The 17,392-nt window shown below is 42.3% G+C and overlaps 1 protein-coding gene across 5 annotated transcripts in view; it reads left to right on the plus strand.

The window, feature by feature from the left end:
* The first annotated feature begins 70 nt into the window (after positions 1-70).
* Positions 71-17,392, plus strand: part of POP1 (POP1 homolog, ribonuclease P/MRP subunit) — a 41,142-nt gene continuing 23,820 nt past the window's right edge. Inside the window, exons 1-9 of one of the 5 annotated variants that reach the window (XM_068525962.1) lie at positions 71-154; positions 5,547-5,687; positions 7,171-7,338; positions 9,038-9,213; positions 10,756-11,004; positions 14,274-14,361; positions 15,183-15,370; positions 16,060-16,316; positions 16,441-16,546. In XM_068525962.1, the coding sequence (XP_068382063.1) occupies positions 5,549-5,687; positions 7,171-7,338; positions 9,038-9,213; positions 10,756-11,004; positions 14,274-14,361; positions 15,183-15,370; positions 16,060-16,316; positions 16,441-16,546 (1,371 nt within the window). In that variant the 5' untranslated portion in view covers positions 71-154; positions 5,547-5,548. Of the gene's footprint in view, positions 155-5,546; positions 5,688-7,170; positions 7,339-9,037; positions 9,214-10,755; positions 11,005-14,273; positions 14,362-15,182; positions 15,371-16,059; positions 16,317-16,440; positions 16,547-17,392 lie in introns of those variants that run through there. The other 4 variants (XM_068525963.1, XM_068525964.1, XM_068525965.1 and 1 more) reach the window with 4 other exon arrangements.

A 17,392-nucleotide genomic window follows, 5' to 3' on the forward strand; every position in this document is an offset into this window, starting at 1 on the left:
TACTGGGAGTTGTAGTTTCCATACGACTCCGGGCCACGTGGAGGCCGCAGTCACAGTGGCGCATGCGCCCTCCAGCTCTCTCGCCGCGCACGTCGCGTCGGGGACTGTGGTAGAACATTGTCATCCTGACCTGGGACCACGGAGCGTCTGGCAGGTAGGTCGTGAGGGGCTGGCGTCCGCCAGGGTTCGCAAGTATGAGGGAGTGTGTGTGGCGGTCCCCACCGGCGCCCCAGTACTGGCCGGTCTCCCCTCCGATTCTCTCCCTGACATCCAGTTGACCTACTCTTCTCTTGCTGCCTGCGCAGGGGCCCCTCTTCCTGCCTGGCACCTCTTTCTGTTACCCAAGAACTGGGTTCACGTCTTGGAGGGTGTCAAGACAAACAAAACTAAACAAAACCAAAAAAACCAACCAAGACAAAGATCAGGAGAAAGAAGGATTTATTACTTGCTGCAAGTAAGGAGAACACCGGGGATCTTTCCCAAAGCAGTATCTCCCCAACAGAAAAATTGGGGAAGTTTTAAGCTAAGGATACATGCATATTCATGAAGGGGCTCCAGCAGAGGGGAATTCAGCATTGTATTGTGGCAAAGGTCAACAGAGTCCAAGCTTTAGTTGAAACCACAAGGGTCATAAGAAAGGTCAACATCATCATCGGTTAGGTTCTGTTGATCTGGTGATTGAGTGCCCGAGGGGGTTCAGATTCTGCAAAACAGCTCAAGAAAGTGCTTCAGGCTAACCTTTGTCATGGAAATAGAAATGGGAGTTTACAACTGATTTTTACTATTGTTACTTCTCTTGCCTGATAACAGTCGTTTGTTCTTTAGTTCCCGTAAGATCACTATTACTGAGACCTGTTTAAATGCAAGCATTGTGGCCAGGCTTAGGTCACCAAATGGCTTGGGCCAAAAATGGCTTCTCTTATGTCAAGAAATCCATGCCTGGTTCTCTTTCTCCGGGGACCCCCTACTTCATCTACTTACACTTCAGCCCCTGTGACCGAGCCCACTGTGTCTGTCATTTCTCTGCATTGCCCCTCCGGGCAGAGGCCGTCCTGGGAGCAGGCTTGCACATCCTAAAGGAATAAGATGGGTCATTGAGGGGACCACGCTGAGACCTGGACATTGTTCACCTCCCCCCTCCCATGCTCCCTTCTCTGGGAGAGCTCCCCAAGATTTTCAAGGTGTCTCTGCGTTCCCTTTCTATCTCAGCAGAAGCCTAGTGACTGGGATCTGATTTCAGGTAGGAGATTATAGGTCTTGGTCCAGCAAATGGCCCCAGAGCTGTTCTCTTGGCAGATATTCGGTCATGCTGTATCAGAAGCGGTGGCACTTGGCTAAATATTTTTTACTGTTAATATACGCATTATAGGCACGTTTCACTCCATTTATGCGTGCACATGTACATTCAACAAATATATATATTGAGTCCCTGCTTTGTGCAAGGCTAGGTCCTGGAGATGCAGCAGTGAAAAAGACTGGCAAAATCCCTGCCCTACCCTGCTTCTGAAACGGAATATAAGAAAATCCTCGTTATTCCCCCTCCTTTTGTTCTACATACTGCTAAGGTTTTGGCTTTCCAACTTCTGGCTTTTTCATTGGTTTAGAGTTGTGGCCTCCCCTTGCCTACTCAGTTTTATCCCCTTCTACTGTCTCTTCCCGTTCTAGTCTAGTCATCCAGCATCCTCACTCCTGAATTCACAAAGGAGATTCCTGAATACTTTCTTCCCTAAGTTCCAACTAGTGAAATCCTATTTTCTCATTGACTTTTCCTGCAGATTCACACTTTTTCTTTCCCTTATCCAGTTTCCTATTGTGCTATACTGCAAAATTTAGTCTCTTATTATATGTGGTCTTATTCTTTAAGTTTTTTTTTTTAATTTATTTTATTTTTGTTTACTTATTTTTGGCTGCGCTGGGTCTTCGTTGCTGCGCACGGGCTTTCTCTAGTTGCGGCGAATGGGGGCTACTCTTAGTTGCGGTGCGCGGGCTTCTCATTGCGGCGGCTTCTCCTGTTGTGGAGCACAGGCTCTAGGCACGTGGGCTCCAGTAGTTGTGGCACACGGCACCGGTAGTTCTGTCCTGTGGGCTCTAGAGCGCAGGCTCAGTAGTTGTGGTGCATGGGCTTAGTTGCTCCGTGGCATGTGGGATCTTCCTGGACCAGGGCACGAACCCGTGTCCCCTGCATTGGCAGGCGGATTCTTAACCACAGCGCCACCAGGGAAGTCCCTAAGTTTTCTTTGTTTTAAAAATAGTGAATAGAGCCAGACTGCCCGGCTTGAATCCCAGTACAACGACAAGCTTCGTGTGACCTCTCTGTGCTTCAGTTTCTTCATTTATGAAATGAGGATAGTGCTAGTACTTCCCTCATGGAGTTGTGAGACTAGATGAGTGAGGCATGGGGAATAGTGCCTGTACACAGGAAGTTCTCAGTAAGTGTTGGCTACCTGAGATGACTAATTCTTTAAGGAAGGAGGCCGCATCCGTGTACTACTTTGGTATACGCACAGCCCAAAGCTATTATGCACATAGTAGGTACCCAAAAGCTTGTTAAGTTTGATTAAACTGGATAATTAGGAGGTGTTTTTAACTTACAAAACAGTTCACCATATGATTCTTTAAATAAGGTGCTTTCTTGGAGCATTACAAATAATTAAACTTGAGTAAAATATTTCTTGTGAAACAACATACCTGTATTCATAAGGCAGACTTTATATTAAGTCTGAGTCACCAATTTTTTAGATTGAAAGAAATCAGACATAACCCTTTTAATCCCCAGGTTTTCAAACCAGAGTCCACTCTACCAAAGGGTGTGTCTGATCAACCAGGGGATCATATGCTGTATGAGAAAACATGACATGTCCAATTTGAAGATTTGGGAGAAAACACTTTTATAAACCCTGACACATATTTAGTGCTCATTAGAATTTTGACTAAATGGATATGAAAACAAACACAAACTGTGACTATTAGGAGTAGATGTAAAATTCACATGAATGTTAAGGTAAGAGTTAAGATTCCTTCTGGAAGCTATTTTAAACTAAATCTTCAGACTTGATAAGGATGTATTCTATATTCATTCTCTTCTGCTGTCAGAACTGTTTGAGGATCACTGCTAGTTCAATCTGCTAATTATTTGCTCTCGAACCTAAGCTCAGAGATGTGACTTCTGAAGGTTACCCTAACCCTGGTGTCCCACCCAGGGTTCCCAAGTAGTGCTCTGTTTTGCTGGGCAAGTTCTGATTCAAGCAGGTGGATTAAATTGTTTTGTAGGATAATTTTGAATGGTTCTTAATACAGACTGATCTGAATCATGTCCTTCACTAGCCAACAAGCTCTGTAGAACTCCATTTACCTCCTACATATTTTTTAGTTTGAAAAATGTTTTGGGGTGTAGATCTGGTTGTCTTTCATTTAGGTTAAAGCAGAATGGAGTGAGAAAGTGAAATGACATAAGTCTCTGTTATTTCATTTATTATTTAAGAATAAGAGCTACCATAAACTGAGCCCTTAGTTTATGCAAAGCCCCATGATTTGTGTTATGTACATTACCTTATTTAACACTCATAGCAACCTGCTGATTATTCCCATTTATAGAAGGAGAGACCGAAGCTCAAAGAGGGAAAGTAACCTTCCTAAGATTATACAACTAAAAAGTGTTAAGGAAGATAGTGAAGGCTCTTAAACACTATGTCACATAGGTTACTCTTAATTTTGCATGAAGTCTTGCATTGGAAAGGTGGTAAGTGAATGGAAGGTAGTTAATTCAGTGCTACTTATTGGACGTGGTGCAAATCCGGATGTGGCATTTGAAAGTTTGTGCGGGTGTTTTGGTCGGCATAATGATTGGGGTAACACTGCTGCCATTTACTGGGCAGGGGTCAGGGATGTTAGCCATCCTGCAGGGTGCAGTACCTGACTCTGCTTTGCATGAAAGCATTGGCTTCATGGATTTAATATACACTGAATTTTCCAGGAATACAATAAATTAGGCAAGATTGTACTTTTTAAAAAATTTTGTACTTTACCAAAGAGTGTTTACCAATTTGGGAAATTATGTCGCCAGTGGCATTACTACCTTCTCTTAGAGGTACTAGTACAACACACCGGTATTACTTTGCCTCTGTAGCTGTTGCAGACATGTAATCCTTTTTTAAAAAATAAATTTATTTATTTATTTTTGGCTGCGTTGGGTCTTCATTGCTGCTCACGGGCTTCTCATTGCGGTGGCTTCCCTTGTTGCAGAGCACGGGCTCTAGGTGCGCGGGCTTCAGTAGTTGTGGCGCACAGGCTTCAGTAGTTGTGGCTCGCGGGCTTTAGAGCGCAGGCTCAGTAGTTGTGGCACACGGGCTTAGTTACTCCGCGGCATGTGGGATCTTCCCGGACCAGGGCTCGAACCCGTGTCCCCTGCATTGGCAGGTGGATTCTTAACCACTGCACCACCAGGGAAGCCCCAGACATGTAATTCTATGTTTAGGTATGAGTAAAGACTAGTGTTAAAACATTTAAATGCTTGGAGAATAGCTTGGTTCTGCTACTCTGAGCTTCCCAGCCTCCTAGTGTCCCCCTTTTCCTGCAGGACCATTCCCGGTGTCCGACCTCCCTACAGTCAGCAAGGAAAGAGTTAATGACTGTTGCATGGGGGCTTCAGGACCTTTCTCCAGCTCTACAGATTGTGCCCATGCCTGTGTTGGTGCCTGTGTCAGTGATTATCTCGCTGGGTTGAAAATATCTCTATTTCATAATGCCATCTAGTTATGGTGAAATATTTACATACAGAAAATAGATATTATTTTATTAGAATTACTTTTAGTTCTCCTTTACATCACAATGAGGACACATATTGTAGGACATGTTTTGATAAAAGTTATGTGTCTAGTAGGTTACGTAATTAATGAATTTCATTTAAAAACAGAAAACAGGTGTTCAAACTATTCAGTAAAAGAAAGGGGGCATTGAGTTTGAGAGTTGAGAAACTACTGTGTAATCAGGCTCCACTAGGTTTTTGTCCTTTGTCCTTCTTACTTCAAGCTGAAATCTTTTTGCTATTCTAAATTAAAGGCACAGCTGGCCTCATCTCAGCAGTAGAAATGAAAACATCCGTAATTTATGTTCAGTTTTTGGTGAGGTTACCATATCTGAATAGTGTGTCCCATATTTCATTGATTCACGTGACTCGTTTCACCTAAGAGTTTTGATAAACAGGTTTAGCTAATTTAATTTTTTTTACCGCGGCATAGGGATCTTATCTCACACTTCAGTTTTCATTCTTCCAACAGACTTTATGCAGTGTCAACACTGGTATGTGACTTAATTATTTGACAGTGCAAAACAAAATTATTATTTTCTGTTGAATCGGGCTTGGGGTCCTTGCTGTAGATCAATATCATGATAACATTTTGATATCATTAATCCAGCTATAATAAATGGAGATTTATTATATTGAAGAATCAAATTTTGAGTCACATGAACATTTATTCATTACATTTATTTTTATTTTTGAAAGGAAGTTCCTTCTCCCTGTACTCAATTTATTACTTTCTTTCCAGAAATGTCTAATGCAAAAGAAAGGAAACATGCTAAGAAAATGAGAAACCAGCCCACCAATGTGACTTTATCCTCTGGCTTTGTGGCTGATAGTGGTGTAAAGTACCATAATGGAGGTGGAAAACCTTTCCAGACTCAAAAAGGTAAGCTATACATGGTGCTCTCTACACATACTTCCATTTGGATCAGATTGCTCTTGTCAGCTCCTTTTGATAGTCATAATCTAAATGATAAAGGAGTTGAGTTAAAAATAGATACAGTTGACCCTCATTATTTGCAAGTTTTGTATTTGCAAATTCACCTAGTTGCTAAATTTGTAACCCCAAACTTAGTACTCATGGCACTTTGATGGTCATTCGAGGAGGTGCAAAGAATGGGAAAAATTTTGAGTCACCTGATGTGGGTATTCCCAGTGGAGGTTCCCAGTGCCTTCCTGCTTCAGCTTCTTGCGGAGAAGACCGGAGGACGGAGACTGGTGGGACAGGGCAGTGTAGTGCAGGAAGCTCCAGCTCTCACCGGGGTTTGAATTCCGATTGTGGTGCAGCCTCAGGCAGGTCACTTAACACTTCTGAACCTCATTTTCTCTTTGTAAAAGAAAGGAAGTAGAATCTACTAGGATGAGTTGCTCTTACGATTTAAGGTCATAATCTCTGTGAGATGTATATATACATACATACATAGATACATACTTATTTTCTCTAGGAGCAGTGGTTCAGTGTTCACTAGTTCAGTGTTGGCTGTGACTTTCTAGAACATAACTGCTGGGAATAATGAGAATTGGCTGTAGGTATTGTAGAGCTGATATATTTTATCTGTACCTTAACAGTTATTATTAAATGACAGTTCTATATTTCCTAAAAGAAATGCAGTGCATTCATCTTATCTGCGTTTAACTTGTGTGCTGATTTTAGAACCTTGTAAAGTGATATGAAGGGGATAGCTGTTCATCAGGCAGCAATAGAAAATTGATTCAGATCCAACATTGATGCCCACTGTGCCAGTGAGAAGCCGTAGCACACATTATCTCATTTAAACCTCACAATGACAGACCTTGCAACATGTTTCATGATTATAGGGGCTTAATAATTATCACTGCCATGGAAATAAACAGGAAGGCTGTAAAATTCTCTACTGATCTTTCCCTGTATTCTTAGAGATATTGTGTTAAAGTCAGAATGGTTTGAATGCCTAGACATTTGTATAGAGACTCTGCTTTTATTTCTTTCTTAGCATAGTGGCTCTCAACTTGAGTGTGCCAGAGAATTATGATGAAAGACTGAGTATGCAAAATCATGTGGATTATAGTATTTAAGGGAGCTTAGGTGTAAAAGCCACATTGCATTATTTATATGGAGAAAATTTCCCTCGTATCTGTTATACCCAAGGTTCTTTCATGTGTCACACTGACATGATTAGCTAGTGTGCTGCCTCCTAGCTATGTGACCTTGGGGAAGTCAACTCACCTCCCTGCCTGAGATCCCTCCTCCTTAAGGGGAGGACAGTAATAGCCACTTACAGGGTGGTTGCAGGATTAAAAACCTGATCAGTTTTCACCCAACACTCTAATCCTTATCTCTGATAAAAGTGACGTTTTTCTTTTTGTTTTCTTTTTTGAAAATGTACTAGAGCCTCATTCTGGAACTTCACGACAGCGGCAAACCAGAACGACCCACCATTCACTGGCTGAATCTGATGCGAAGGAGCAGTCTTCCTCCAGGGTAACCTTTAAAAAAAAGGGAGGATGGAAAGCAGGTCCCGAGGGCACTTCTCAGGAGATTCCCAAGTATATAACCAGTAGGTATTTGTACAGAAGCCAAGTTTGATTGTACCCGGAGCTCTGTTTCTCCTGCAGCCAGATTTCTAATGCCTTCTCTCCTTGGCCCTGCCTCCCCGTCTCTCTCCTCCCCTCCGTCCACATGGGCGTGTCTCACCTCCAGCCTGGACTCAGGCCAGCGCCTCCCTGGGCCTGCTAGCTCTCCCTCCTTCGGGCTCCCTCCTCTCTCTTACTGTCTTCTTAGAGGTTCTGATTTGTGAGCTGTTCCTTTTTGTCTTAAAGTCATCTCTGCCACCCCCTCCCCCCTTTTTAAAAAATATAAAACACCATCCACACTCCTCAGCACAGCATCTCCAAAGATAAAACCCAACTTAACGCACTCTGAGGGCAGCCAAGACCTGTAAGTACCTGTCTCCAGGCCCTTTCCAGTCTCATTTCCCAATACCCCCCTTCACGCTCACCCCTCACTACCTGGTAACCCTGTATTGCACACACCTTAAGCGTGCCTTCTGGTGTTTCTTTATGCCTTCTTGGAGGAATTCACTTACATTTCTCCAGTGCTCTGTTTATTATTCAGAAAAAATAGTCTATTTTTCAATAAAGACAACTAAAAATAGGTATGGTCACATATTTGTAAAAAAACAGGAAATATTAAGGAAGAAATCCCCTGGAGTCAAAATCATTTAAAATTTTGTTTTTTCTTTGTTTTCTTGTGGGATTTATTACACTTAAGAATGGTTGTGATTATATTGCATGTAGCTTTCTATTTTTATTATTTTTAAAATAAATTTATTTAATTTATTTATTTATTTTTGGCTGCATTGGGACTTCGTTGCTGCACACGGGCTTCCTCTAGTTGCGGCGAGCGGGGGCTCCTCTTCATTGCGGTGCGCCGGCTTCTCATTGCAGTGGCTTCTCTTGTTGCGGAGCACGGGCTCTAGGCATGCGAGCTTCAGTAGTTGTGGCACATGGTCTCAGTAGTTGTGGCATGCAGGCTCAGTAGTTGTGGTGCATGGGCTTAGTTGCTCCGCAGCACGTGGGATCTTCCTGGACCAGGGCTCAAACCTGTGTCCCCTGCATTGGCAGGCAGATTCTTAACCACTGTGCCAGCAGGGAAGCCCAGCTCTCTGTTTTAAAAAAACTCTTTTTTACCTTATTTTTTAACTAAACTTTTTCTGATTAGAAAAGTAAAACCGAATCCTTAGTTTCACAATCATATAACACAGAAATAACTACTATTGGTGTTAATCTATTAGAAGTTAGGGTAGTGGGTGAATTAGAAGCTCATGTGCTTCAAATCTGTTTTCCTTCTGAAACCTACCAGGAAAAGTGTCAATTCAAGATCAGTTTTTTTTGTTTTTGTTTTTGTTTTTTTTTAAAGGAACTCCTTTATTTATTTATTTATTTATTTATTTTGGGCTGTGTTGGGTCTTCGTTTCTGTGCGAGGGCTTTCTCTAGTTGCGGCAAGCGGGGGCCACTCTTCATGGCGGTGCACGGGCCTCTCACTATCGCGGCCTCTCTTGTTGCGGAGCACAGGCTCCAGACGCGCAGGCTCAGTAGTTGTGGCTCACGGGCCTAGTTGCTCTGCGGCATGTGGGACCTTCCCAGACCAGGGCTCGAACCCATGTCCCCTGCACTGGCAGGCAGATTCCCAACCACTGTGCCACCAGGGAAGCCCCAAGATCAGTTTTTAATGACGGTGGTGTTTTCTTCGACAGCTTCTACTTTTGCTCAAGCTCGAGCTGCTGAAATCAGTGCCATGTTGAAAGCAGTGACCCAGAAATCTTCTAATTCACTGGTTTTCCAGACGCTGCCACGGCACATGAGACGAAGAGCCATGAGTCACAATGTCAAACGCCTTCCTCGACGGTTACAGGAGATTGCCCAGAAAGAGGTATAAGTGTCCCTTAATGTAAATGTTTAGGTTAGTGGTTCTTTTTTTTTTTTTTTTAATTTTACTTATTTATTTTTGGCTGTGTTGGGTCTTCGTTTCTGTGCGAGGGCTTTCTCCAGTTGTGGCAAGTGGGGGCCACTCTTCATCGCGGTGCGCGGGCCTCTCACTATCGCGGCCTCTCTTGTTGCGGAGCACAGGCTCCAGACGTGCAGGCTCAGTAGCTGTGGCTCACGGGCCTAGTTGCTCCGAGGCATGTGGGATCTTCCCAGACCAGGGCTCGAACCCGTGTCCCCTGCATTGGCAGGCGGATTCTCAACCACTGCACCACCAGGGAAGCCCAGGTTAGTGGTTCTTAAAGGAAATTGAGAAGTATTAACCTAACAGAATTTATTAAAATGAAGACTAAAAAACAGCGTGCTCATTTTGCATATTTTTTGGTTTAATCATTATCTTCCCCACCTCCACCTCCACTCCCCTCCAAAATTAGCAGGCCGTTGGATATTACAGCTACTTTTAAATACGGCATTTGGAACCTCTCTCTCTTTATGATGTTAAACAGTTGATGTTCCCCTGCCAGATTTAAAATGAAAATTTGACCTTCTTACCAGATAAGTAATTTTAGCTCTGCACTTTGTGGGTGTGACCAGTTGAGAGTTGGAAGGTTAAAAAAGGCAGCATCAATGCCTAGTATTTGCCTTTTGTCTTTTTTTAATGTTTAAACTTGAACTTGGATTTAATTTTTTGTTCAAGTCCAATTGTTTTTGGCTTTACCAAAATTCTTGGCTTGGACATTCTATGATTGTCTAACCACCCTATGTCTTTACTAATTATTCAAAATTTCTTTATCAAGTACCTTCTGTGTACTGGTATTATGCTGGTGGTGGGGTTAGGGTCCATTAAGGTAAAGTCCTTATTCTTAAGGGGCCCACAAACTAATGGAAAAGAGTTTTTCCCACAGAAGTTTAGCTTAGCTATGGAAGAAATGAAGAATGAAAACTAAACAGGAATTTTGTTCTCTCTAGATTTAATGTGAGGTCTGTTTCCTAGTGATAGCATTTAACATTTGTCTGTCAGTACCTAAGTGATATGAAATGTGCAGGTTCTCCCCACTTTTATATCTTTGGTCCTAAGTTTTGGGTTTAGTTATAGTCTTAGATGTTAAAAAACAATAAAAAAATCAACACAAAGCTAGCATTTGATTTATTCTTTCTTGCTTTCTAATATTAATAGCTGCAAATAAGTTTGAGTTACTGTGTTGAACATTTTATAAATACTCTAATCTTCCCAGTCCCCGAAGCTTGCCCAGTTAGTAAGTGATAGAACTGTGTTTCCTTCCTAAGTTTGCCTTTTTCTAAAATCTTCACTCTTTCTGTTGCCTCCTCTACTTTCATTGGAGAAATCACCAAGTTAAAAAATTAAGCAAACTAATAGAGTCTGTAAGGTACTCCACGTCACCTAAAATTAGCTGTTTGAATTCCTAACGTTTAACTTTGTTTTGAGATGGTTACAAACTAGGATCTGCCTGTCTTCTTGAAACTATAGGCAGAGAAAGCAGTTCATCAGAAAAAAGAACACTCAAAAAATAAGTGCCATAAAGCTCGACGATGTCACATAAACCGGATGCTAGAATTTAACCGGAGACAAAAGAAGAACAAATGGCTAGAAACTCACATCTGGCACGCGAAGCGGTTTCACATGGTCAGGAGGTGGGGCTACTGCCTGGGGGAGAGGCCGACAGTCAAGAGCCACAGAGCCTGCTATCGAGCCATGACGAGCCGCTGCCTCCTTCAGGTATGCTTTTCCGATTGCTTTCCCCTTTATTTTCATTTAGACCCTTTCTGATTTAGACTTTTAGACTAGTTCATGGTATGCCAAAGCCCTATCTGAGATTATTCATTTTAAAAATAATTACTGGGCAAGAGGCATTTTGCCAGATGCTGGAGATGAAGCAGCCTTAAGTTACTGGGGCACACTGACATTAATCAAATAATTAGCCAAATATACAATTGTAAGGGAATACTATACAACACCGTGAGCGTTCGTAACAGGAACAGGAGTGCTTCCCCATGGAAGTGATGCTTAAGCTGAGCTCTAAGGGGTAAGGAGATGGCAGAGTGGGTGAAGGCAGAGGCAGCCAGATAGGAGGGAAAGATTGAAATAAATTCATTGTGACGAAGATGAAGAGAGTGAGAGCAGGGCTAACATAGGGCGAGATTAGTTCTGGAGAATAAGTAGGAACGACATCCTGCAGGGTCTTGTTGGTCGTGCTCGGGATTCATTCAGCAGTCATTCACCACCACAGATATTTGAGAACCATCTATGCTGGGAAGTTTGTTTTAAACTCTTTGAGAGGACAGTTGGTTTTAGAGCTGCATAATAGTATTTATTTGGCTGTCCTATCTTCTCCTGCGCCTCCCCCCACCCCACCCTGCCCCTGGTCAGTTGCTAATTCAGTAGCTTTCTCTCTCTTCCAGTACATGTTTAGAAATTTGTTCTTTGCAGAGGGCCTTTCAATGGCAGAATGGCCTTGGCCGACTTTTTTTTTTTTTTTCATTATTAATTTATTTACTTATGGCTGTGTTGGGTCTTCGCCTCTGTGCGAGGGCTTTCTCTAGTTGCGGCAAGCGGGGGCCACTCTTCATGGCGGCGCGCGGGCCTCTCACTATCGCGGCCTCTCTTGTTGCGGAGCACAGGCTCCAGACGCGCAGGCTCAGTAATTGCGGCTCACGGGCCCAGCTGCTCCGTGGCATGTGGGATCTTCCCAGACCAGGGCTCGAACCCGTGTCCCCTGCATTGGCAGGCAGACTCTCAACCACTGCGCCAACAGGGAAGCCCCGTCATTTTTTTTTTTTTTTTTTTTTACATTTTATTTATTTTTGGCTGCATTGGGTCTTCCTTGCTGCAAACGGGCTTTCTCTAGTTGCGGTGAGCGGGGGCCACTCTTTGTTGTGATGCACAGGCTTCTCATTGTGGTGGCTTCTCTTGTTGCGGAGCACGGGCTCTAGGCGCTTGGGCTTCAGTAGTTGTGGCACGCGGGCTCAGTGGTTGTGGCTCGCGGGCTCCAAAGCACAGGCCCAGTAGTTGTGGCACACGGGCTTAGTTGCTCTGCGGCATGTGGAATCTTCCTGGACCAGGGCTCGAACCCATGTCCCCTGCACTGGCAGTTGGATTCTTAACCACTGTGCCACCAGGGAAGTCCTCCCTCATTTTTAAGGCAGAATAATATTTCATTGTATGTATATACCACATTTTGTTTATTCATTCATCTGTCAATGGGCACTTGAGCTGCTTCTACCGTTTGGCTATTGTGAATAATGCTGCTATGAACGTGGGTGTACAAATATTTCTTCAGTTCCTTGCTTTCAGTTCTTTTGGGTATATACCCAGGAGAGGAATTGCTGGATTATGTGGTAGTTCTATGTTTAATTTTTTTTTAGGAACCGTCATACTTTTTTCCATAGAGGCTACACTATTTTACATTCCCATCAGCAGTGCACAAGGGCTTCAGTTTCTCCATGTCCTACCAACACTTGTTGTTTTCTGTTTTTTTGATAATTGCCATCCTAATGGGTGTAAACTAAATACAAGAACCTTTTAAGAGCCTTTGATTTGAAGACTCAGCAGCAGAAATCATGGATTATAGTCAAATTCTTCATTTTGACTGTTGAGGAGCCTGGGATCCAGAGAGATGAAGTGACTTGCCTAGGGCTGCACAGCTTGTTGGTGGCCTACGTAGCAAGATAGGCCCTCCCCAGTGCTACATCGGGAGCTGATTCCCCTGGCCTCTGCTTTTTCCACTGTACTCTGTCATCTCTCAAATTTTAAGGCAGACATATAGTTACTTCTCATTTTGGACAGAATTTTTGCTGAGGTTATCAGATATCTTCTTTACATTTGATTAGTCCTAAGTAATAAAAATAATAGCTAGTAATAACAAATATTTTTGAGTACTTAATTTATGTCTGTTTTAGTACTTTACATGTGTTAACTCACTTAATCCTTACAACAACAGTATGGGGTAAGTTTTACCATTATTTCCATTTTACAAATGAGAAAACTGAGACGTTGAGCAGTTTATCCCCGGCCATACAACTGATGAGTGGTGAAGTTGGGATTTGAGCCCAGGTAGTCTAGTTCCAGAGTTCCACGCTCTTAACCATTATTCTCTGCTGTCACCCAGTTGTACACGCTCTGGTGGGGTTCCTCTGCCACTGACAGCTGAGAGTGGATCGCCATTGCTGGGAAGGTTTCTGTGTGTGAGTGATAGCATTGATTAATGTGAGTTTGTCAGAGCCTTACCTATAATTTTAGTTTCAGTTGCTGCGTGTCCTGAAATTGCTTAAAGGCGCTATGGCGGAAGGGTTGGTTCGGGGGTCAGTGAACCTGACTTGAGCGCTAGCTTCTCCACTTACTGATGATATGGCTCTGTTCAAGTAACAGTCTCTGTCTCAGTGTCCTCATCTGTCAAACAAGATTACGATAGTACCTGGTTCATCAGGTCTTGGGAAGATTAAATGGCCGTCCATGTAAGGAGTTAGCCCAGCACTGGCACTCAGTAACCTTCCAGTATCCATTAACCATTATTATAGTTCTTTAATGTAATTGATTTTATTAGCTCAGTCTGAGCTCTCTTCATCTTATTTAAATTGGTACGGCCTTACTCTGATTGCTCTCAGTTTTCCTTGTACATTGCTTAGTCAAATTTGGATATCATGGTCAAGACTGAGCAGTGGAGAAATATGGGATAAACTGCCACGTGTGTCTTTAGGCTCAGTGTTTAGTAATCCTGAGGTCCTGAATTAGGTAACCAAAGTGAGCAACCTTAACATAATTTTGCTGAATTTATTACTGTCTTGCTTATTCTACTCTGATTTTTTTACTTTAGGTAGGTTTTGGGGAGGGATAATCCGTTACTTAGAGGCAGTAGTTTTTACACCCTACTTCGAACTTATCTGTGAATATGGGATAAAACACATATTTTCTTTCTAAAAAGTAAGACACTGCCACTTACATTTTCAATAGAAATTCAAGTATTTGATTGTATCTCCCTCTTTTTGCAGGATTTATCCTACTACTGTTGTTTGGAGTTGAAGGGCAATGAGGAAGAAATACTGAAGGCACTCTCTCTAATGTGTAGCATAGACACAGGTAAACTTGTTTCAGAGCTGAGTCCCATTTTATTTTATTCTATTTTTTATAAATTTATTTATTTTTATTTATTTTATTTTTGGCTGCGTTGGGTCTTCGTTGCTGTGTGCGGGCTTTCTGTAGTTGCAGCGAACGGGGCTACTCTGCCTTGCGGTGCGCGGGCTTCTCATTGCGGTGGCTTCTCTTGCTGCGGAGCACAGGCTCTAGGTGCGTGGGCTTCAGTAGTTGTGGCGCGTGGGCTCACTAGTTGGGGCTCGCGGGCTCTAGAGCGCAAGCTCAGTAGTTGTGGCGCACGGGCTTAGTTGCTCCGTGGCATGTGGGATCTTCCCGGACCAGGGCTCGAACCCGTGTCCCCTGCATTGGCAGGCGGATTCTTAACCACTGCGCCACCAGCGAAGCCCAGAGTCCTATTTTAGTCTTTATATATGTATTCATTTCATGAACAAGTGTCTGCTGTAAGCATTTTGGAATTTAAACATGCTTTACTGAGACAGTTCTTGTTACCAATGACTATGTTCATATAAGGAAAGCTTGGGGTGGCTTTTAAACCATTCCAAATATTGTTGAGTGTAAAGTGAGAGAACCATTATTCTGGTGGAGTGAATTTAGGCAGGAGGAAACTCAAAACTCATTAAATCATTTACTCAAATATTTGTTGAGAACTTCTTGGGTGGTTTTGATGACTTCTTGATCTAAGCAGTGATCAAAACCAACACCTCATCCATCATGGAGATAGACAATAAATAACAGTATGGCTATCAGGAACTAATACTGCAGTCTCAGCACTTGAAATCTTAGAATTTTGTTTTTGTTTATGTCAGGATTGACTTTTGCAGCAGTTCACTGTTTGTCTGGAAAGCGCCAAGGTAGTCTCATGCTTTACCGGGCAAATAAATATCCTAGAGAAATGCTGGGTCCTGTGACATTTATTTGGAAGGCTGAGAGGACCCCTGGTGACACTTCTGAGAGCAGGCAGTTGTGGATCTGGCTTCATCCAAGTCTTAAACAGGTATAATCCTTGACAGTATTTCCTCATCACTCTGTTACTGTATTCTTGATTACTGTTGGAAATCAGTGCTATAGAAATTTCAGTAGTCTAAAAGTTTGATTGATAGCTTGGTATTTGAATATAAGGAGGATAGTTATGTGAATATTAAGTGGAGCAAATCTTGAGCTGACTTTTAGTAAGCCCTAAGTAGAAGGAGAGATGAAAACCAATCTTATTATGCAAAGGGCTTGAAATGGTGCACTGGGACTAATGCTTCCATCAGCCTGAATTGGTTCATTGGTATTCAGGTGCTTGTGAGAGCCTGTTTGATGATGAGAATCTGTTTTGAGTAATTCTGATGATTTTTTAATACTGCATTTAGCTTAGCTTTCCTTTTTTAGCATACTCACTGCTTTTATACAGTAGACTGTAAATTTTCTCCAAATTCCTCTTTAAACTAGTTTAAAAAAAAAACTGGTCAGAGTATTCATGTTGTTTTCATTAATCTTTGACATTTCGGAGTTCTTTTTTTGTTCTAAGTGCAGAGGAATCAAAAAACCTTTTTGATGATGATAAATTTAGTTTAATTTGTGAAGAATAAAAATGTACATTTTTAAAGGTAGAAAAAATAACATACACTAAACCAGCTTAAATTTGAAACATATTTAAATTCCAGAGTTTAAAAGTAAAATGTTTGAACATATCCTTAGGATATCTTAGAGGAAATAAAAGCAGTGTGCCAGTGTATGGAACCCACCAAGTCGACTGTCTGCCTCCCTGATCCCCTACTGACACCATCCCAAGAAAAAAGCCAAACTGACCTGCCCAAAGAGAAAATTGGCAAGAAAAGAAAATGGAAAGATGATGAGGAAAATGCTAAACCAATTAAAAAAATCATCGGTGATGGAACTAGAGATCCACTTCAACCGTATTCTTGGGTCTCTCCGACCACAGGCATTGTAATCAGGTATGGGTTGAATTTGCTCTGAACCTACTGACCGTTTTCAGTGAAGGTGTGCTCTGTTTTTGCCGGTGAAACAGACATCATATACGATGGAAGTTTCCATTTTAAGACCTTTTCTTTCTTTCAGTGATTTGACGATGGAGATGAACAGATTCCGGCTGATTGGTCCACTTTCCCACTCCATCCTAACTGAAGCACTCAAAGCTGCTTCTGTCCACACTGTGAGAGTAAACGTGCTTATAATGTTTTATTCTGGTCACCTCCTTCTTAGCAAATTTGTGAAACCTAACGTAATTTGGTAACATTTTGGGCCATGGCTTGTAAATGTTTGTTTCCCTACTTACTCTTATTATAAAAGACTTTTATCTTTCCCTTTTCCTAGAAGAGCAAATCTAAGTGAATGTAATAATTAAACTGACTTGTTCTTATTTAAATACAGACTGCTCCTGCAGCTTCTGAGTCTTGTGGAAGGTTCTTAACTTCTCCATAGGCAGCTAACAGGGAGCCCCTAAAATCCTGGAAAGTATATGCTGGTTTTTTTTTGTTTGTACTTGTGTGATGCATATTTTCTGGGGCCAGTTTTAAGGGTGATATCTAACAGGTTGAGAACAGTGTGTTGAGTGCTTCTCTGTCCACTAGAACGTTCTGCGAGGGTGATGTTTCTTTGTGCCGTCCATTCTGGAGCCACCAGCCACATGTAGCTACCGAGTTGCTAGCGTGACTGAGGAAGTGAATTGGTTCCTTTATTTAATTTTAATGAACTAACAGTTAAATTCAAACTGTTCTCTGTGGCTAGTGGCTGCCATGTTGACAGTGCAGGTCTGGAGAGTAGAGACTAGATTAGGAATCAGACACTTTGGGTTCAGATTCGGTTTGTTTTTCTGTATTTGTGCAATTAACCTCTCAGTGCCTGTGCCTCTCGCAGATTGGACACGTTGAATATGGTGATACATCTGAACAGAGTTTGAGCTGTTAGAAGACAGATACTTTAAAAAACAAAGACGACTTCTCTCTCCCTCTTCCCTGTTTCCACAGTAGTCTCAACCACTGTTGTCTCTTTCCTGGATCCTGAAGCAGCT

This window comes from Eschrichtius robustus, chromosome 17, assembly GCF_028021215.1.
Source record: "Eschrichtius robustus isolate mEscRob2 chromosome 17, mEscRob2.pri, whole genome shotgun sequence".
Taxonomy (NCBI): Eukaryota; Metazoa; Chordata; class Mammalia; order Artiodactyla; family Eschrichtiidae; genus Eschrichtius; species Eschrichtius robustus.